At 37.2% G+C, this 21948-nt stretch overlaps 2 protein-coding genes and 1 long non-coding RNA gene across 10 annotated transcripts; 1 reads left to right on the forward strand and 2 right to left on the reverse strand.

Annotated features, from left to right (window-relative positions):
- The first annotated feature begins 754 nt into the window (after positions 1 to 754).
- LOC135622717 (protein DA1-related 1-like) lies at positions 755 to 11279 on the forward strand. 7 transcript variants are annotated; one of them, XM_065124785.1, is made up of 13 exons: positions 789 to 897; positions 3129 to 3176; positions 3289 to 3424; positions 4099 to 4189; positions 5556 to 5688; positions 7632 to 7752; positions 7824 to 7907; positions 8566 to 8685; positions 8857 to 9069; positions 9152 to 9214; positions 9322 to 9440; positions 9679 to 9737; positions 10686 to 11279. In XM_065124785.1, the coding sequence occupies exons 3-13, from the start codon at positions 3314 to 3316 to the stop codon at positions 11000 to 11002; spliced, it is 1431 nt and encodes a 476-aa protein (XP_064980857.1). In that variant the 5' UTR covers positions 789 to 897; positions 3129 to 3176; positions 3289 to 3313; the 3' UTR covers positions 11003 to 11279. The 7 variants fall into 7 exon arrangements, with proteins under 7 accessions (XP_064980856.1, XP_064980857.1, XP_064980862.1 ...); XM_065124786.1 differs by having other exon boundaries at positions 791 to 1018; positions 3244 to 3424; XM_065124787.1 differs by having other exon boundaries at positions 791 to 1018.
- LOC135622718 (uncharacterized) lies at positions 10673 to 12189 on the reverse strand. Of its 2 annotated transcripts, none has more exons than XR_010491152.1 (3): positions 12035 to 12189; positions 10899 to 10998; positions 10673 to 10811 (listed from the first exon to the last, which is right to left on the reverse strand). It is a non-coding gene; the product is annotated as an uncharacterized LOC135622718 (long non-coding RNA). The 2 variants fall into 2 exon arrangements; XR_010491153.1 differs by having other exon boundaries at positions 12039 to 12183.
- Positions 12190 to 12843: 654 nt separating this feature from the next.
- LOC135622719 (trans-Golgi network-localized SYP41-interacting protein 1-like) lies at positions 12844 to 21754 on the reverse strand. The gene is made up of 8 exons (XM_065124792.1): positions 21271 to 21754; positions 20886 to 21158; positions 17840 to 20806; positions 16072 to 16873; positions 15348 to 15988; positions 13952 to 14093; positions 13783 to 13864; positions 12844 to 13185 (listed from the first exon to the last, which is right to left on the reverse strand). Exons 1-8 carry the CDS (start codon positions 21475 to 21477, stop codon positions 13083 to 13085), a joined length of 5217 nt encoding a protein of 1738 aa, XP_064980864.1. The 5' UTR covers positions 21478 to 21754; the 3' UTR covers positions 12844 to 13082.
- Between the last annotated feature and the right edge of the window lie 194 nt (positions 21755 to 21948).

Consider the following 21948-nt stretch of genomic DNA (forward strand, 5'->3'; position numbering starts at 1 on the left):
GGTTCATAATTGCTTTAAGGAACAGGCAAATTAATTGTGGAATTGTGACAGTCGAAGCAGGTTTAAATGAGACAAAATCTGTGGGATTATTAACTGTTTTTGTTGGATTTACGTTTTCCAATACATGGCCAAATTTGGTTGGACTCAAGATGAGCAATGCAAGTTGGCACCTCAGCGGTACGAAGTTGAGAGAAAGTTTTTGGCCTCTAACGTACATTTCAGCAGTGTTTGAATCGTGGAAGTAAGTAATATTTTGCTTCGATCCTCAAATCAGTTCGATTGACTAATTAAATTCCCTTCAATGCTTTATATGTTATTAAAGATATTTATTTTTTAAAATATACTTCTAAATATTTTTTAAAAGATGAAAGAAAAATTTATATATGTCAACGTATTTCTTCTTCTCTAGTTGTTGTCACTACTATATAAATAAAAAAAATATTTTACATAATATTATTTATAATTATTTTTATTTTTAACATATTATAAAAATAAATAAATAAATTCATTGTCTGATTAATTGATTCAATGGTTTTGATTCTGATAATGATAAAATAATAACGTGCTCCATTAGGTTCTCTCAAAAGAAGGAAATAAAGAGTTGGTGGGGTCGGGACATGGAAAATGTAAAGGGACGTACCTTTGGTGACCCGCGTCGATCTGTTACAGGCCTACTTCGTGGGGTGGGACCCCAAGCCCCTGTCACTCTCTCTATCGACTGTAGCGAACTTAACGTGCGGGACCCGCACGTTAAGGTGCGGCTCTTTTCTACGTCGGCTGCGGTTGGACGTGAACTCTGCGCATCTCCCCTCCCGGCCAAAGGAAGCCGGACGGCTCCGTCCGTCTCACCGATCCTTAAGCTGCCCCGATTCCCCCCGCCGTTGCGATCCTCGTGAGGTACTCTGGTTCTCTCCGCCGCCGCAGGCTCCTCTTCTCTCCTCCTCTCCTTTCCCTGCTTCTTCCGTCCGCCGCTGCAATTTGAACAATGATGTTTCGACTCAAGGCGAAACCCTAACCGGTAAATTAGCTCGACGACGAATGATTTGCGTGCTTTGTCCGCATCTTACGCCGTGAATCCCCCGATTACCTTGGACTAGAATACTCCGGGCTTAGCATCGAAGCTACGCCGATGACTTGATCGTGTTTTCATCGTCTGATTCTTGGATTGTTGTTGCCTTTTGATGTGCAACAGTCCTCCCCTAGAAGCACAATAGAAGCCTTTTTTCCCCTCAAAGCTCGGCAGATGCTGATCACTAGTTCTAGGAAGAATATTATAACTCTTTTTTGGTGTGTACCAATAACTTGGATAAATCAGCACTTGATAAGGCCATAGGAATGCCTCTTCTAATAGACATTTGTCTCTGATCTCATGTTAACAGTATGCTCTTTTGTAGAACTTGCCAATGACTGCAGAGGACTATTATCATTTCAGTTTTGTGCCGTCTAATGTCTCTCTCCCCCTCTCTATTTATTTTTTTCACTTTGTCATGACTCGCTTTAACTTGCGAATTTAAATCCTTGATTTCCAATCAACGAAAGATTGTACATAAAATTGAAATGGAATATCCTGACGTGTTACAAGATTAGCAAGATGAAGGGAGTATGAGTTGCACAGGTACAAAGTATGATTTAGCAGGAAGAAAGGGTGACAGCCTTGTATGGAATGAATAACCAATAGTCTTCTAGAGCCACTGAGTAGATGGCTAGGCTTCTAGGTTATGGTTCCACATTAGATTTGTTCATAAATCTGCATGGTCTATATACCATGTATTCTGTCATGCTATGTACTAAATGGAACTAAAAGCTCTAGTCAGTCTGTTCAACAATAATATATTTCCTTTTTGTATAACACGTCCTCTTCTCTGGACCAATTTGAACTAGAGATATTTGTATCAAAACACTGCATGAATTTGCTTTGTTTTGCTTGATTAGTTTGCCAATAAACTTTTCATGCTATTTTGGTTATGATCATTCTCTCTGCTAATTATTTTTCAGATCAAGCACCTGTTCTATTCGTGTTAACAGGAATTCTGCTTCTTTCTTACTTCCTTGTATGTGGTCGTGTAATTTAATGTTACTTACTCAAAACACAGGGCTTGGGACCTTCCGTGTCGCTACAATGATCTTATCTATCTCTTATGGATATTCTTAGTTGAGCTTAAATTATATACAAAATATTGGTAATTATTTTTAGATTGTTATAAAAGTTTGCTTTATGCTGGATTTTTTGTAAATAATTTCTTATGCAATTACTATGTTTTGCAATATTGTTATGATATACTTACCAAGTTCTGTTATTGTGATTGATGATGATTGAATTCTTCAATATGCAATGCTTTGTGCTTAAATTATTAGTGATTGTTGTATGATATGTGTGTCCATCTTGTTGATCTTGGTTTTGATTGTTTAAGTCACTAGTTTCTGATTTGTTCAGAATATGTCATCTGATATATCCCTTTCGGTGGATGATGTTGATACTGTTGTTTTGAGTGGAGCACATGTGGCATTGATAGGTTATAAAGAAAAGAGGCAATTTGAACAAACCCCATCATGCCTCAATAGTCTAGACTCAAAGATGAACATTCAGAGGCACAGGTATTTCATCAGGCTTTAGGAAGGAATTTATGTTTATAGGATCTGTGATAGATTAAGAAAAAGGAACCTTCTCTGTGATATATTTCATGTTAGACTGGAGAAGTAAGTGGCTTAGTTTTTGCATAATGTGTGGCATAATGTCAAAATAGGGTAATTGTTCATAACTTTCTACACTATGAAGCTGTCAGGGTATTTCAACACAGGATAAGACAAACATTTTTTATAGGATCTGTGATAGATTAAGAAAAAGGAACCTTCTCTGTGATATATTTCATGTTAGACTGGAGAAGTAAGTGGCTTGGTTTTTGCATAATGTCACAATAGGGTAATTGTTCATAACTGTCTACAATACGAGGCTGTCAGGGTATTTCAATACAGTTACATTTGCAATTAGTGAAATTTTTATGAACTTATTAGGTCTCAATCTCAATATCACTTGGTATTTTGATTCCATGCAATTTTTCGGTATATGTTGTTTCCAACAACTACTGTTATACAGCATGAATCGACAACTGATGTTCTTACATTTTCAGGTACTTGGACATCATAAGATATTATTATTCTGTCACCAGATTTTAGAAGTATGAGTAAACACATATTCTGTTATGTTTCTTGTGTATTTTAATGTTTCTAACATGTTTTACTCAGTTATATATCCAATGCTGATTGGATATGCGGGGAAATTAAACACAGGAATGTTCAGATAACATAGTGCATTATGGGTTGGCTGAGCAGATATTTTAAAGGCTCCAGCCATAGAGTTTCAGAAGGACAATATCATGGAAATTATGGTGATTATGGAGTTTGGAATGAACGATCCAGTTCTTGGGTAATTGCAATGCTTTAGACTTGCTTGTTCATCTTCTTTACATTTTCAAGGGCTGTCTTTAAGTTCGATGTTATTTTTTGGAAATATGATATCTTCATTGCAGTTCTTTCCTGGGTGAAGGGTGCAAGAATGAAAATTTAGTATAATCCAACTGTAACATGCCTAAAGGGAAAAATGATCTGCATAGTGGATCCCTTAGTATTTAGTAAATACTAAATATGATTTATGCTCCTCTGCATTTCATTTATTTTGAATAAAAGAGTTATGATCTAGCGCAACGTACAAGAGACATGTGTCATATGTTCAGTGTCATGATGATATATCTTGTGTTTTCTGTGCCATGCATATATATATATATATATATATATATATATATATATATATATACATATATATAGATATATACATACATATATATAGATATATACATACATATATATAGATATATACATACATATACATATACATATACATATATACATACATATACATATATAATGTTTCACTTGACTTTTGATAATATAACAGCTTTTGCAAGTTTATACAGAAAGTGTATTTTCTTTCTCAATTAAATATTCTTTTAATGGTGTATTATGTTAAATATGTCAAGACTTTCTATATTATTCCAAATTAGAAAAAGTTAGCTAAGATAATATGTTATATCATGTGTGCAGGATGCTCTGTCAGAGTATGAAAATGAAGATGTGGACCGTGCTATTGCAATTTCCTTATCAGAAGAAGAGCAAAAGAAGGCAAAGGCAACTGGTCAGTTCTATTGTAACATCCCTGATTAGTCCCACATCGAAAGTGGGCAAGACTAAGATTGACTTATAAGGGTCTGATGAGTGTACTACTATCAACTTCAGCTTAAGCATTTTGGTCAGTGGTTTAGACCAAACGAAGTTGATAGGCTAGTTAGCCCATCAGGCTCAGGTCATGACATCTATGCTATTTTCATGTCCAGATAATAACTTGTTTTGCTACAAAATCATTCATCAACACCTTTCTTTCTTGCATATTTATTCAGGATTCCATAATTTTGGTAATGTTTATATCATTTTCTGCTTCTCTCTGTCTCTCAACAAAAAATGCATTAGAAAACTGTTTTTTCATTGAAAGGCATTTTCAGAATGGAAAAAGGGGAAAAAAGACTGACAGCAGTTAAAATGATCCTAACAAGCATGATCAGTTTTTGATAGCCATGGAAAGCTTTAATCCGCATCAAGCCATTTATTCTTGTTTTCTTTTATGTTCAAATAATTGTGACTGGCAAGACCACATCGCTTTCTAATAACCATAGAAACTCTAATCTGCATCAAAGTGATTATTTCTTTGTGACATAGTTAAAGACATTCTTTAATTATTATAGACAAACTATAGGCAAAGTTTTTGTATTATATGGCCCTGGTATTCTCAACACTCTTAATATTGTTGTAAATAATTTCTATGTTTTTGTATTATTCTTTACCATTATGTTGTCTATATGAAAAAGTTAAATGGCTAGTCCATCTTATGACCTTATAATTTCTATTAATTTCTCTTTATTTTTTGGGGCACTGTTATTAAATTAACTCCTTTCTTGATGAGTAAAGTTGCAATAGTCATTAATTACTTATTAGTTATTCCCATTACTTTTCATTTATGGACATATATTGAGACTATTTAATTGGATGTCAAGACTTGTCATGGATTATATCATAGATCCAAATATATTATTGATGTTTTACATGTGCCAGATTGTACTGCCTTCATTATATATATCATGTCATATTGGACCCTCTCGGTATCTTGTCTGTATTGACGAGTTCATGTTGCTCAACTAACTGAAATAATATCATCTTTTTCAGTCGAAATGCCATATAGTTTAGACTATTTTTTCAGGCTATGTATCTTCAACCTGCTTTGGCTGATAGGAATGCTTTTGGCAGAGTTAGAACATCGAACATTCTTACTTCTATGATCTCTTTATATATTTACGTAGTGCTTAAAGTTTAGAACAGATGCATCTTTGGTTGTTTGATTTTTCAAATTTCGTCTTGAAAAAAAATTTAGTTTTACCAATATTGAAGCCTTAGTGAGAATCATATTTCTAACTATGTTTGGCATTTGACGAATTGTTGCTCTATATTAGAAAATGCATCTACCTTGGAGGAAGATGAACAACTTGCAAGAGCTTTGCAAGAAAGTCTTAATGCAGCTTCCCCTCCTCGAGGAAATGGTCATGCTTTTCAACAAGCACCGTTACTCTTCTCGTCAGGGTTCAGGTGATTTTCACTTCACATTAGTGTTTATCTATATTATTAAATGCTAAGGTCTAATCATTCATCATCTTTTATCTTTAGGAGTTAGTGATCATGGTTTGCAGTACCGGTCCGTACCGCCCGGTATGGGCGGTACGTACCGGTCCGACAGGCTTCCGGTACGCGGACCGCCTGTTACCGGTCCAATACTGTAGCAGTACTGTAGTAGTACTGTAGTACTGCTATAGTGCTCGGCACGCCTGAATATACCGCTCGGTACACCTGGGTGTACCGAGCGGTATATCGTACCGTACCGGTACCGAGCCCAGGTCGAAACTCCGGTACGGTACGGTATTGCGAACCTTGTTAGTGATGATACCAAAATTCTTTTGTATTTATTAATATTATTGCTCTTGTTTAAAGAGTAGTGACTATGATTTATTTGTATAAGCAGCCTCTTTGCTATTAGGGAAAATATTAATTCATTGACCTTTATCAATCCTTGCAATTGGTGGAAACCTTGTGTGCTATGCTGCTGTTGCTTAAGAAGTTATCAGTAATGGGTATGCAATACCGAATGGTACCGCCCGGTATGAGCGGTACATACCGGTCCGATGGTATACCGGTACGCGGACCGTCCGATACCGCTACAGTGCTACAGTATTACACTGTAGCAGTGCCACAGTGCTACTGTACTATACTGCAGTAGTGCTATAGTGTTACAATATGAAGAAAATATATTAAATTGTTCGGTACATCAGGGTGTACCGCTTGATATACCGGTACCGTACCGTACCGAGCCAACCTCGAAATACCGGTATGGTACGGTATTGCATATCTTGATCTATATTCTGTCATACACCTGGAATAGTTTGCACTTGTTAAAAGCAAAATCGTTGAAGATAACACTTTACTTTTTTTATCACTCACCAGCTGTAATTACATGAACATGTAATGATTTCCACCATTTACAGAATTCCCACGGCATCTGATATCTCAATTACCTCGTCTAAAACTTTTTGATCTCATGAAATTATGGGGAAAATTCAAGAGAATCCTTATTATTGCATGTATAGTTTATTAAACTGGTTCCATTGCAGAACTTGACACATAATTCTATATTCATCGAACTTTCCGCATTTTCTGCCATATAACTTGTATTGCTTGTTAGTGACACTACAAAGTATTGATACTTTTTAAATAAATTGGCAGCATCTGCATGATACTTTAAAAGCCTACATGTTTTCTATACTTGAACATATATGCTGTTTACAATCTTATGATCCTTTTATAAGAAAATGTACATTTTCTATGAATTTTAAGATTTTATTTCAATTTTCATATGTCAAAAACTAAGATTTCATTCCAATCTTCATATGCCAAAAACTCAAAACACAATGGGACCCATGTTTGAGGTTCTTCTGTCTGCTTTTTCTTTGCTGATAAAGCACTGCATCAATTGTTCAGAAAATGTGTCACATAATTTATTTTTTCCTTTACCCTTAGAATTAAAGCAACTTGCAATGACAAAATGCTGCAATCATTCTTAGCCTTTTTGACTATAAGGATGGTGATTCATACTTTAAATTGGAGCTATTAATATCGACGGTCCTGTTGAGTTAGCCAGTTAACATTGCTAGATATTATCATAAATAATAGTTTTGTTATGACAGGTGTCCATGACTCTTATCAACTGATCAAGCAGTTAGTAAATCTTAATTTGAAAAGGGAAAAATTCCTCTTGTTTCATGGTCACTACATATATGGACAGGCTTGATGATACTCTCTTATTGAATAATATCTGAATTCCATGATAAAAAAGATTTTATACAGTAAATCTGCTGCAATGTATTTTATTCATATTGTACCATGCATTATAACTCCAATGCAAGAAACTTTATCATCTATGTTCAATGTAGTAATGGTCTCCTTTTTATCATTCAGAACTTTTCTGGTTTTTGCTATAGGATATGTGCTGGATGTAATACTGAGATTGGTCATGGACGCTTTCTTAGTTGCATGGATGCTTATTGGCATCCAGAATGTTTTCGCTGCCATGCCTGTAGTCAACCAATATCTGATTATGAGGTAAGGAGAAAATGAATTATCTTTGTCAGAAATTAAGATCAAGTCTAATACTTGACATCTTTTTGGAACAGTTCTCCATGTCTGGAAAGTACCCCTACCATAAATCTTGTTACAAGGAGCTTTATCACCCAAAATGTGATGTCTGCAAGCAATTTGTGAGTGCTTATCTTGCTAATTATGTACTTGAAAGATCATAGAATTGAAGCAGTTTTTGTTCATTCTGAAAGGCTGTCAGGTTGTCTGAGATATTATTGATACACTGGTGCACTGTTGATGAACATCAGATCACAATATATTGCTTTTAAGTGCTTACTATAAATTTAGAAAACGTCAAGAGGACCTTGTGGTGGTCATTACAAATTCGAAAGCATTTGTAATGCTGTAATGTATTTTGACCTTACTGCAACAAAGGATAATTTTTCTTTGTCTGACAGGATTTTGGCAGCATTTGATTATGCAGGTGTCAAATGTTCTGAGTTATTGTATCTAAGTTACTAATGGATATTGCTTACCAAGATTACTTTGTTCAATGAAACAACAGCAATACAACATGCTTTCTCATTGATGTTGAAAATATCTAATCTTTTATTATTAAAATTATAGATTTAATAACTTTAGAAGCTCATGATTTCATGACCTGGAACGCACTTGAATTTGTAGCTGAATTTCTTTAGTCTGAATTTAAAATTGCATCAAGGAATGCCAGGGTAGGGTGTCTTGCAATTTTGATCCAGCTTGTGGATGTTCTTATTAATCACTCCTTTTCTGAACTTGTGGCATATGTTTAATCTATAAATCTTAACTCCTTTTCAGATTCCCACAAATATGAATGGCTTTATCGAGTACAGGGCACTTCCTTTCTGGTTGCAGAAGTACTGTCCTTCACATGAAATGGATGGTACACCCAGGTGCTGCAGTTGTGAACGAATGGAGGTTGGTTTTAGAACTTCAATATCATCTTCTAGGTTTTGTAGAATTGATAATGCATCCAGATGGCTCTCCATGTGATTTAAAGTTTAAACAATCGGTTTACTTCTCTATAAATTACATGCATCACCTTTTTACTGTGTGGTGCTCTTTCTTTCTTGTTTTTGTGCTTTCCAGCCCAGAGACACAAAATATGTCACTCTGGATGATGGGAGGATGCTCTGCCTGGAGTGTCTAGACTCTGCAGTAATGGATACAAATGACTGCCAACCTCTGTACCTTGATATACAGGAATTTTATGAAAGTTTAAATATGAAAATCGGACAGCAGGTTCCCTTGCTCTTCGTTGAGAGGCAAGCTCTAAATGAGGCCATGGAAGGAGAGAAAAATGTGAGACAATTGCATCAAAAGTTTCATCATTAATGCTTCATTTTTACTAGTGAATTGGTAATTTATCTTTCCATGGGTGTAGGGGCATCATCACCTCCCAGAAACAAGAGGCCTTTGTCTATCTGAGGAGCAGACAGTCAGCAGGGTGAAAATCTTCGTCATCTATTTTTGGATGTCATGTTTGTTGAGATTGTGTTTCTTATTTACATTTTAGATCTATTGGTCTAAAAAACTTTGGGTTGCCAAATCCAGATTTTAAGGAGGCCAAGAATTGGAGCTGGAAACAAAATAATGAACATGATAACAGAGCCATGTACACTTACTCGCAGATGTGAAGTAACTGCAATTCTTATTTTGTATGGTCTTCCAAGGTATTGTTTAGTTACTTACTTGAATTATTCTTGGCATCAGAAATGATTTTAGTCCCTACTAAAGTTGGTGTCTACCTTTTTGAATATAGCTCGAACTTTTTATATTGCCAAATGTTTGAGTTACTTCTAGCTAAAATCTTGGCATTAATGCTAAGATTTTTATCAATTTTCGAGATCTAGCAGTGATATATTTTGCAATCACTTCTAAAAATACATTCTTGAATTCTCATCTATGCAGACTGCTCACTGGGTGTATTTTAGCTCATGAGATGATGCATGCATGGCTTCGGCTCCAAGGTACTTCTCTAGTTTGAAATGTTTTTCTTATTGCCTTTCTTGTTCTCATTGTCTATTGATCTTTTTGGTCTTCTGTTGTATGAGTATTTTCCCATTTGAGATTACTAGCTAGCATCTGATTTCATGTATTAGTGTGAGAACTTTATTGTTTCAACTTTCAACATCTCAAACCCCACAGAATTGGTTGGTTGGATTAAAAGAGGCTTTTAGTTAAATTTTCCGATATATATTTTGCTGGTTCCTCTCGTGGTCATGATTATTAGTCCGATAGATAATGGCCATCTCATAATCTACTTTTGAGTGGTTGTCAGGACATTTCTTGGGGATATGCTCGACCAGGCTGCTTGTCCTAGGTTGATCTGGGTGGGGTGTTTAAAGGGTGATGAATTCTCTTGGACAAAAATGAGGACTTCTGAAATGCTAATTCCCCTGGCTATGAGTTATTGTGTTTTAAAGTCGAGCATTTTCAAACTCATGACTTGCTTTAAAATCATGATTTATTCAAGTGACCATGTCCCAGTATTGAACAGTTGGATATCTTCTCTTTTTCCCCAGTGGCTTGTAGCATGGAACCAATCAATCTTGGTGTAAAGTTGCCGAAGCAATTTTTTTTTTTCAGTTTTGCTGCCACCCATTTAGTATGTTCTGTTGTCTGATATGTTTCTCTTGAGTTAAGCAACAGTGGGATCGAATCGTATTAGGTTGTCCAATCAGTCGAAATTCTTGAAAAATAATCAGCATCTCCATACTGCAGAAGACAATCATTTTTTCACCACCAACCACAAACAAATATTAATTTATGAATAAAAATTTCATAATTCATCTAAGGCATTGAAATCTCAAGTACAAAATAGCCCTTGTCATTTCACATTGTAGTTCACAGCATGTGCATTGGTTCAGTTTTGCTCTCTATTAATTTTACTAAATAATCTTCTGATTGTCTTACAGGATATCGTTCTCTTAGCCAAGAAGTTGAAGAAGGCATCTGTCAGGTTCTGGCGCACATGTGGCTGGACTCTCAGATCATCTCAGGGTCTGGCAATAATGTTGCATCCACCTCATCCTCTTCGGCATCTACAACATCGAAGAAGGGTTCCAGGTTTCAGTTCGAGATAAAACTGGGCGACTTTTTTAAGCACCAGATCGAATCAGACACATCACCAGCATATGGAGATGGTTTCAGAGCTGGTAACCGTGCAGTTCTGCAGTATGGCCTCCGGCGAACTCTTGATCATATCAAATTAACAGGGACATTTCCGTGCTGAAATGAAACGAAGAAGCATGATATTTTTTTATATATTAATACACGATTCATTACTCTTGCCCTCAGATTATATTTCAGGTACTGAAGCTTTCAAAAGAATTATGCTGAAGAAAATAGAACTTTGTAAGCTTCTGTCCTCTAGTGATTATTCTTTTTTGTGAGCACTTGCTGTCATCTATACAGAATAAGTTGGATATTTGATCCACATGATTCATTTGATAATTTTCCTGTATAATTTCTTTGTGCAATTCAGTATGAATGCTTACCTGGTTTGTGTATGTGCATATGTTTGACACGATAGAGATTGTAATGGTAAATTTATTTCTTGTGTTCGACTCGCTTGTTGTATTGTTGTTGTAATTGAACAATGGTTGATGAGTGACTTCAACCATGCGTTCGTCCGTTGATTTTATGTGTATGTGTATATGATTTATAAGAATAAAAAATAATATTAGATATCTTATAAGAGCATAAACTAAATCTTAAAAGCAAATCGCTTTCGTTAGTGTTTTTGATGAGGGATTAATTCCGCTTCTCATTTTGTTCCATTTGAGCCAGTAACTTTTACCGGAGCGAAAACCTACGTGTCTCTCTGGGCCTTTATTGGGCCACGTGTCTCTCTGTGTCCAAACCATACTCTCCCAACGTTATATATACTAAAGCGAAGTTGGTGGTTGCCTCTGGAATCCACGACTGCCACTAGTGCTGTCAAGTGGAGCAGGGACAAAAACGAGGCGGAGGAGATGGCGTTGGCGTTCGACGAGTTCGGGCGGCCGTATGTACAATCTTGGAAAAAGGCGAACGAAAACCCAAGAAAGAGAGTCCCAAACTCATCCGAAATAACCTAAATCGAACAATAAATCACCGATCTCGTCACAAGAAACGAAAACGAATACCCCAGAAGCATGATTCTGCAAGCAACAGATGGGTAGGTCGATCGTGCTCGACAGCAGCTATTTCGCGACCGAACCTCGAGGGCTTTGTCCGGCCACGAGAAAAGGGCAGGAGGAGGAAACGACAAGAAGATGCTTACACACCCATGGCGAGGTGGGTGCCGAGGCTGGAACCCACGAGGAAAGCTGCGGCAGATGGTGGCGGAAGAGGAGGAAGAAATCGCGGTGGCGTGCATAACTAAGAGAGCGGGGTTTGGGCGCGGGCAAGAATCGATATTAACGAAACATCGTTTGACCGAATCAATTCCTTTGCCTCGTCACGTCTTTATTGCGTAAGAATATTGACCTATTTCTTTCTGCATATGGAAGTCCAAAAAAATGCTCTTTTATAAAAAAATAAAAATCTTTTTATTGTTTTTGTTAATGACAAAATTGTGTTAGATTTATTATTATTATTATTATTATTATTATTATTATTATTATTATTATTATTATTATTATTATTATTATTATTATTTCAAGGCTATATGATGGATGATTCACTCATAAAAAATAATTAGGTGCGTTTGGATTAATGTTTGTTAATAAAATTTAAATGCTTTTGATTTAACTAAGGATATTATTCTATAAAAGGTAGATAAAGAAAACAATTATTGTGATTATTGATGACTGACTACATTACATCATGTATGATGTCAAAAATCCACTAACACAGTATAGAGACATTTTTTTCTTATTTCTGGCAAATGATTTGTATGTCAGTTTATTACAAGAAGTGAATAGAGTAGACGTATTCTCTTTTCTTCCAAACAACAATTGTGTGTGATGATACCTTCTATATTCTTTTATTACAAACATGATCTAAATCCCAAGATTTAGGCACAAGATTTGTTGGATACAACAAAGCATTAAACAAGAAACATTAAAGTTCATGGCTAACGCGTGAACATACATAACCTGTCAAAAAAAATTTCTATGTAGCATGTAATATATTATGCATGGGCAAGATATATCTTATCACCTTACATTTGTAAGGTAGCTAATAAATGATCTGAATACATGTTCAACTAATGTTGAGGGGAAAAACGAATGGGACATTAACTAAATATAAAAAAAATTAATGATAATAAGAGCTTATTTTTTTTACTTCTATGTTACAATTTGTAATTTGTAGCTGTGCTGACATTGTTACAATATGGTGCCTAGCAACCATAGATGCAAGAAGAACATGTAAGCCATGATACTTAGCCTTGCTCCGGGACGACGCATCAGTAACTGACCACCAGAAACCCTGCAAAAGCAATAAGCACGAAATCGAATAATATTAACCTGTGATCAAATCAAACTGGCATCTATTAGTTGAAAACTATGCGCCTCGGAGGCAGAGATATGCATGGTGTTAAACTCGGCATTTGAAAGAAACAATACATATGAGAAGCATGATAAGAAAAATGCTGAAACACAAGAAAAGAGTTTATTTGTGTCAACAAGGAACGTTTATGTCTGTTTTGATTTTCTAAAGAACCCTTGCTCTGACTGGATCCAGGAAAATGCAATGACCCAACAAGCACCACCTTGCAAACTAAATTTCTGCTGAAAAATGAGTTTCGCAAAACAATTTGGCAGTTTAGGGTCTTAATGAAGCTACTGATATTTATGCTTTGTCTAATTTGGTATGTTAGTGTTCATGAAAAGGACAGTAAACTGATGTCAGAGAGTGAACTAACTGCCTGCATTACCTGTATCAGATATTTGCAAGAACCTAGAGAAAGAATGTGTTTGACACTAAGATAAATACATCATAGAAGTTGGCACTCAAGGGAGATATTAGGAAAAAAACAAGATAGCATGATAACATCAAAGGGTAAGATGATGATTAATAACTCACCAAACACCATCAATTCGATCTGCAATCAACTTCCCTTGTTTTGGGATTAGACCAGTAGTATTCAGAGATTTGAAAACATGGCCTGTTCAAGACAGAATGGATACAGAGTTTTCAGTGTAATGCAAATGCACGAGTGCTGATGAACTATTTTAGAAGCTTGATGTCAAACCTTTGGCATCAATCTCCCGGGCAGCAATTGAATGAACAGGCCCTGAATCAATGTTGAGGATGAGATGGTCATTTGACCCCTTCCGCATTGTTCTCAATTGAGCAGCAGTTGCAACAGGTGATATGTTCTTTGCCAAGAGTCCCTGCAAAATATTCATGCGGAGTAAAGCATCATGACTTCTCATAACTTGAACTACATACTACATATCCTTGAAGGGTAAACAACTTCTATTTCATTCTTAAATATGCATGCTTTTCTTTACTTATAAAAAGGTTAAACTAGAGCCAGATGTTGAAAAACTTAATTGTAAAGCCTGTTTTAGGTAGGACCATGGCCTGACAGGAAATGAACAAGGAAAAATATGATAGGGACTTTCTTCTACAATTGTATGTATTTTATTCTGTACATAAATTTATATAAAGAACACGATTCTCAAATTGGTTTCTCTTCTACAATTCTGGAAGCGATTCTCAAATTGGTTGAAAATAACACCTGCACGATTAAGTCCACAATGTCGACCAAAACCAGACAATTCCAGGTGGAAATGACCCAATTCAGCTGATTTGATGAGTGGGCTTGCTAGAAGCACCAATCTGGGCTGGTTCCTGGGCCATATACACATGACTGGGTGGACCACGGAAGTCCAAACCCGATCCATAAGCTTGGGTCTGAAGACTCTTTGGCAGAAACCCAATCCACCTATTACTTGCACAGTTTGACTGAGTTGATAAAACAATTATGACCAATCAAATTCGAACATCAATTCTTCTAACCTTGTGCAATCAAATGAGAAAATGGAGAAGAAATTATGCGAGGTTATGTGTGTGCACTTAGCAGGATCTTGAACAATTTAAAACCAACTGACTTGTTAATGTTTTATCATACAATAATCGTTGGGCGTTAGTACTCTTGCGGATAAAAAGCCAAAGACTAACTTGCAATTGTTCAGAAATCAATAAGATAATGAATAGTGGTTAATGGAAATTTATGTGATCTAGGATGTCCATGTTTCTTTAACTCTATAGATATTGTACAAAGTTTCTTAATTTACCTGGTATTGCACTAATAAGTTCTTTGGAGTTATATCTAATTCAAGGCACTCCAAATTCATTATGACCAGATGCAGCCTAGTTATGTTCAACATATTACTAAGTGATTTTATTTTAGACCTTAATACCTCTTCCCCTTTTCTGGATCACCTTACCAGATGTTCTTTGCATCTGAATTTAAAAGAAATAGCCAAATTGACTAACCCAGTACAGTAACATACGGTACCAGGACCGATAAAATATCAGCAACCTCAACTGTTCATTAATCTAGCATTTCACTGACTCATATATTGCACTTAGAAAGTTAAAAAATTAAGGAAAAAGTAAAAGTTTCAGGAATATCTCACATCTTCAATTTCAGATATCTCCGGTTCCAATGTTGTGGGAGTTTCTTCAAAAACAGTCCTTTCTTTTGTGACATCCTGCCGAGTATGAATTGAATCCTCAAGAATTTTTACCTTCTCTGACAATTCTTTGATAAGATTATCTTTTGCTTGTAATTTAGCTCCCAATTCTTGTGCTTTAGATTTTAAGTTTTCAGATTCTAATCTTGAGGCTGTTATCAGTCTCTCCAGCACTGCTAGGAGCAGTTTTGCACTCAAAGGTTTTTGATCTTGGAGTGGATCATATCCCCCTAATCTTTTTACAATTTTCTCCAAATCACCAGTGATTTCTAATAATTCATTCTTCTGTGATTCCAATTCCTGATACTTGATATCGATTGTTTCAGCTGACCTTTTCAGATATTCAATCTCACGCACATGGGACGCAATCATCAACTGCATGTCTTCCTTATCGTAAGTCAAGATATCCATCTTTTTCTGCATATCAATGACTTTATCAACTATAAAAAAGAGTTTCTCAACGGGACCTGAGTACTGAACTTCAGGATTGTGTGTTTCTGTCTCAATGAAATGAACTTCTAGCTTATTAACTTTATCCATCAGCGCGTTCATTTGGCTTTTGAACAATTCCAGGCCACCGATTTCTGAATGACAAAAAGACAAAAAGAATGAGAATTGAAGAAGATAACACAAATATCTAGAAGAATAGCTGGATGTTATGAATTACCTCTGTCTAAAGCATTTTGCATTGTCAGAAGTTCTTGTTCTTTGTCCTTCAACATATCCTCCTTGGCCTGATAATTCTCCACCTTAATTTTCATATCATGGCATAACTCTCTCAATGCTTCAAGATCTCTCTCCAATGTAGAAATTCTTTCTTGGTCGATCATCTGCTCTTGAATGGCAGTTTTAGCAATCGATTCAGCTTCTTCCAGTTTGCTTTTCATATCATCTGTGGCTGTTAACCAGACTTTCTCTGAATTTGATGACTGTTGATACTGATTCTTGATTCTCTTTGCTGCAAGTAATAAACTATCTGCTGCCTTAGCATAACATTCAGTATCCTTCTCTTCTAATCCTCCTGAAAAAGCTTCCTTATCTAAGGAAGACAATGTGCCACTTGAATCACTAAATTGATTGAGTTCTCGCATAGCATCAATGCATGCAGGAAAAAGTGTCATCAATCCTTTCTGTAAAGAAACAAGTTTTGCTTCTTGAACCTTATTATGAGCTTCTAATTTATGTACATCCAGCTTTAAGGACTCGCTATGCTCAAGAACATGAACAAACTCGTCTCTAGTAGCTTGCATGGCTGGCAATATTCCTGCTATGTGCTCGTCTAGAATCTTGCAGAAAACTTCAAAATTGTCACCACAAAGCTCAGCTCGAGCATGCAGACTTCCTACAATCTTGGCCAAGGATGAAATATCTTCATTGTCAGCAGCACTTGCCTCCAATTGTATGGCCCTGTTGTCCATGAAGTCCTCAAATTTTGGTAGAGAAGGAAGCTCTCTAAATGCAGGGTCATGCTGGTGAAGTACATATCAATAGAACAATTATATCAAAGTTTCAACATAATCCTCTTAAAAACAAATAACACAACAATCAAAATTTTTATATTATAAATGGAAGATAAATCAAGAGGCAAAACAAAATGAAAGGTAGCATTTGAACTCATCAATTTATTCAAAGCCTGAAACTCTAAAGAAGCAAATGAATGGTTGCAATATGTTCTCATCTCTGACATATAAAAGCTTAAATGTTATAGTATTTCTTTGTTTCACTTACTATGAAAACTCATATAAACTAGAACATAGTAAAACTGTCACTTTGGTGTTGAAGCAAAGGTTTTAATTTCTGACTGTTACAAAGAATCCTATCGGACCAATAGGTATTAGTTGGAAAGAAAAAAAATTAAAAGTATTGCTTACCATGTTGATACAGTCCATATACTGGTGATATTGTTTGCTCATTTTAAATTAGGCAACCATCGTGCATGTTTCACTAATATTTGACATGATCATAACTTGATATGAGTATGTTCCATCATAGCCTTAATTTCATCTTTCAACTCTCCATGAAATTACCTTCCATCTATCAGCTGTAGAGCCAAATCAAGTAAATGCTAGTGGCAAAATTAGTATCAATCACTCTTTAAAAGGGCTGCTAGTGCACAGGACTCTCATCAATTTGGGGTCTAGAGAGGTATCAATGTACATAGCCCATACCAGCTCAACTCTGGCCACCTATATCACCAATAAGCAACCTTACAATGAACTACTAAGATGCTGCAACCTGTCCTCTTACTTCCTTCCACTTGCACATCGACTTGATTTCTTCCCTATTTTCGTCATGTTTGTTTTCATCACTACTACAACATGGGTAAAAAGGCATTTGAGTAGCAGTGACCAAAAACAAAAAAGCAAGAATTATATAAGCAATAAACCAATACATATAAGAGCTCTTATATAAGTGAAAAAATAGATCCCAAATACCTGCATGCTAGGATGCACACGTAGACCCACTGAAGAAAAGTGGCTGTGCATATTCTGAATAAGATTGTTCATTGTTCTCAATCCCTCAATACTTTTGCTGAATTTTTCAGCCATTCTGGAAAATAGACTCTCATCCTTTATGAACATTTCTAAATATCCAAGTTGATTATTTAGCTCAGCTGAATGGTTCTCTATAATTTCACGAGTTCCTGCCAACTCCTCCCGGCATTGAATTAATTTGGCATTCAAGTCAATGATCTCCTGTTCGCTTTTGGCCTCCAATTCATTCATGTCAGTATTTAGTCGAACAATATCCTTTTCTGCTTCTTGTAATGCATCTTCAAGTGACTTTATAGTGGCATAGGCCTCTGATAACTTTCTAGCATGTGAAGAACTCTCCTCCTTGAGCTTCTCAAACTCATGCTCAATAGAAATCTTGCCAAGTTGGATGACATTCTTTTCTTCAACAGTAAAAGAAATATGTTTTTCTGCCTTGGACAATTCATCCTCTAATGATTTAATAGTTGCAAAGGCATCTGATAACCTGCTAGCCTGTAAGCTAGCTTCATCTTTTGCTTTATGAAGCTCTTCTAATGCATTACTTTTTGCCACTTCTGTTTTTTGAATGTACTCAGCAATCCAATTAACCTTTTCTAAGGGCCCTTCAAGGACCTCAACACTAGGAACAACAATTTTTCCTATAGAACTAACTAAATTATTTAATATGGTGCCTCTCTCATGCAAAATTTGTTGGCTTTGCTCTCTTTCATCCTTCAATAAGACTATATCTGCCTCTAGCTTCTCAATGTGCTCAACTTTAGCTGACAAATTTTTTATCTTCTCTTGGTACTCGTTGATAGTAGAATCTTTTAGCTGCAGCTCATGTGTTCGGTTTTCAATTTCAATTTCTTTCTCTTGTACAGAGAGTTTTAAGTGGTCACGTTCTTGCATTAAACCCTTTCCTTTCTTCACAGCCATGGATAGCTTCTCTCTAAGCAGAGAATTTTTCTCCTCAACTAGATCTAGCTGTTTCTGTATGGAGTCCTTCTCATTTTTTAAAACAAATGCTTCATTTGACAATTTTGTCAGCTCATCTGATAGTTTCACCATGGCAGATCTGTCAATCATCTCATCCTCAAGAATCCCCTCACACAATTTCAATTCCTGAGCTGTTAAATATAGTGTGCTCAACATCCTTTCATACCGTTCAATTTCAGCAAGAGATGACTTCATCTTTTCACTGACCATAATCATGCATTTCTCCACTATAGAACTTGTATCCACAGAAATATGGTCATCCAATGTGCTTTCAGATAATTCCAACAATACTTTCATCAACTGATCTTTATCAGAAGAAAGTGTAGACAGTTTTTGAACCATCTCCTCATATTTGCATTTCAAATCTTCATGTTCATTATGAAGAATTTCTTTTGCTGACTTTTCTTCCAGAAGATATGATTCCAGGCAAGCAATTTCCTTATGTGCCTCTGACATTTCTGTTTCGTGTGACACCATAGCAAGCTGGAAGCCACTAATTTGATCCCGCAGCTTACTGTTATCATCTTTAGCATGCGTGAATGCAGTCAAAAGCCAATTAATTTGATAATCTAATTCCCTGGGTGAAACATCTTCTGGTAATTCAATGGAAGATATGGCATCTCTGATTTTCTTATTTTCCAGAATTATGATATCTGCAGCATTCTTTTGGTTAACAAACCACCTTACCCTATCAATTGTCTCCATGGAAAGCACTTCTTGCGGGGAATTTGTCGCCAACATAATTTCTTCAATTTCTTGAAGAAACTTATCCCTTTGCGAAAGTGACTCTTGAAGAGCGCTAACTAAGTTATTGGTTGCATTCAAATCCTCAATGATCACCTTAGCGGTCTCAAATTCATCAGTTTTATGTTGCAACTCCTCCAAGCACTTCTCAAGCTCACTTGTCCTCTCATACAGTAACTGTTTCAGCTCCTCAAGGCTGACTTCAGTAGCTTGTAGAGCCTCAGACTTCTGTTGCAACTCCTGCATGCATTTCTCCAGCTCACCTGTCTTTTCTGCCAAGGACTGTTTCAATGAATCACGATGTTGAACCAATGATTTTCCCTTTGTCACTGCAATACTTAGCTTTTCTCTGGTAGCCACCAACTTGTTCTCTGACTGTTCAAGCTCTGCCTTTGTCTTGTTTTTCTCCACTTCTGCTGCTTCTAGACTCTCTTTCATTCTCTCAAGCTGTTCAACGAGTCTCCTATTTTCTTCCTCCAATCTATTCATTTCCTCGTGAAGATAGCCCTCCTTTGTCTTGCTTTCAAACAACTTCTCACGAGCAAAACTGAAAATATTACCCAATTCATTTTCTTCTGAGGCTGTGAATGCAGGTCCAACCTCTGCTAAGCACTGCTGAAGTAGATGGATCTCTGATAAGAACTGGGAATGTTTTTCTATCAACATTAATGTTTTCTGCTCAACAAGAGAGATGTCATCAGTAGGAGAATCTTTAATGGACATGTGTGCTTCCCCAACCACTGATTCAAGGGAAGAGAGTAACCTTCTGGTAAGAAGGTTAGTTGAGTCCTCCATAGACTTTGACCATGTTTTGCGAAGTGAGCCCAAGTAGGAAAAAATGACATCATGAGAAACAGAAGATTCTGAGGCCTTGACATTGAGATCCTCGATTTCTTGGTCTTTTTCATTTAGAACAGCACGAAGCTCCCTCATTATACCATCAGAATTTATCCTCTCATCTAAAGTGGATTCCAAATCAACTAAGAATTGGGAACATTCATTCAACATCAAGTGCAACGGTGTGGGTGATGACAATGCCCTATCCTCACCCCCACTTGTTTTAAGCTGAGGGAGACTAACTGACTCATCATTTTTGGCAGCAGCAAGTAAAGAATGACGATCAAAGATGTCCTGAAGTCTTCGCCAAAGGCTGACAACTTCCTTTCCAAAAACCTCTCTTTCATCCTGAATCAAGAATTCAACTTTCAGTTTCCACTTCATAGAAATTCATCGAAAGAAACTAAGATCGAAAGAAGAACATAACCTTGTACTTCTGGCATTCAGCAACAACGTCCTCTAGCCGAGCCTGAAACCTGGTAAGTTCGTTGGTGCCCAATCTACCAGCAGAGCTCTCCCCGATGTCAATCACCGCCATCGACTCCTCCAGCCGGAGGCTCCGCGCGACCGCCACGCTTAGTTGATCCGGCGCATCCTCAAAAGTATCCTTCCTCCCCGAGTCGTCCGTGGACTCCTGCATCGACCCGTCGATATTTACCAGGATGCCACTGTCGGGTTCCCCTGGCGACCCCCTGGAATCCTGCGCCGCAAACCCTTGAGAACGCAATCACGCGATCCAAAACCACCCCAATCAAGAAAAGATCCCAACTTTCAGCCTCCAAAAGACACAAATGACCATCCGAATCGAGTACCTGATCCCGGTTCCCGGGGAGATCCACGAGCACGCCGTCGCTGCTGCCGCCCTCGTCGGAGGACTGCTGGGTGTTGCTGGGAGACCCGGGATCGGCGAAGCGTCGCGAGCCCCCGGCACGGCGGATGGGCTTCACCTCCTCGCTGCCGGAGCTCGAGTCCCCGCTAAACGACTTGGGGGAGGAGTCGGAGTCCGAGCGGTCCGGCATTACTCACAGATCAAGAATCCTCGCCAAGCAATCGAGAGGAGCGGCCAAACCCAGAAGAAAAAGATAGAAGATCCAGAATCAATTGGAGAGTTCAAAAGGAGCAGTAGATCCACGGGACTCGATGAATTCAACACAAATTGAAACCCCGAAGGAATCGGGATCTGGGGAATGGAAGAGCAGAAGCCGCCCAAACGGACGGAGAGATATTGGAGACGTAACGATGAAACGTTACACCGAATCCGGAGAGAAGTCGGGGAGGGGGATACGAAGAAGAGGGGCGAGGGTGCGATGTGGTAAGTCTACGTATAGTCGTTAAAGCCCCGGACCCACCTGTGGGACAACCCGGTGCCAGCAATCACAGGGCAGGTAGCCGGATGGGTGCACGTCGAAAGCGAAAGACTTCTTTAACAGAGCAGGAGGTAGGACGAGATCACGAACACCACTTCAAACTTTACAGGAGGAAGCATCAAA

This window comes from Musa acuminata, chromosome BXJ2-9 (assembly GCF_036884655.1).
Source record: "Musa acuminata AAA Group cultivar baxijiao chromosome BXJ2-9, Cavendish_Baxijiao_AAA, whole genome shotgun sequence".
Lineage (NCBI taxonomy): Eukaryota > Viridiplantae > Streptophyta > Magnoliopsida > Zingiberales > Musaceae > Musa > Musa acuminata.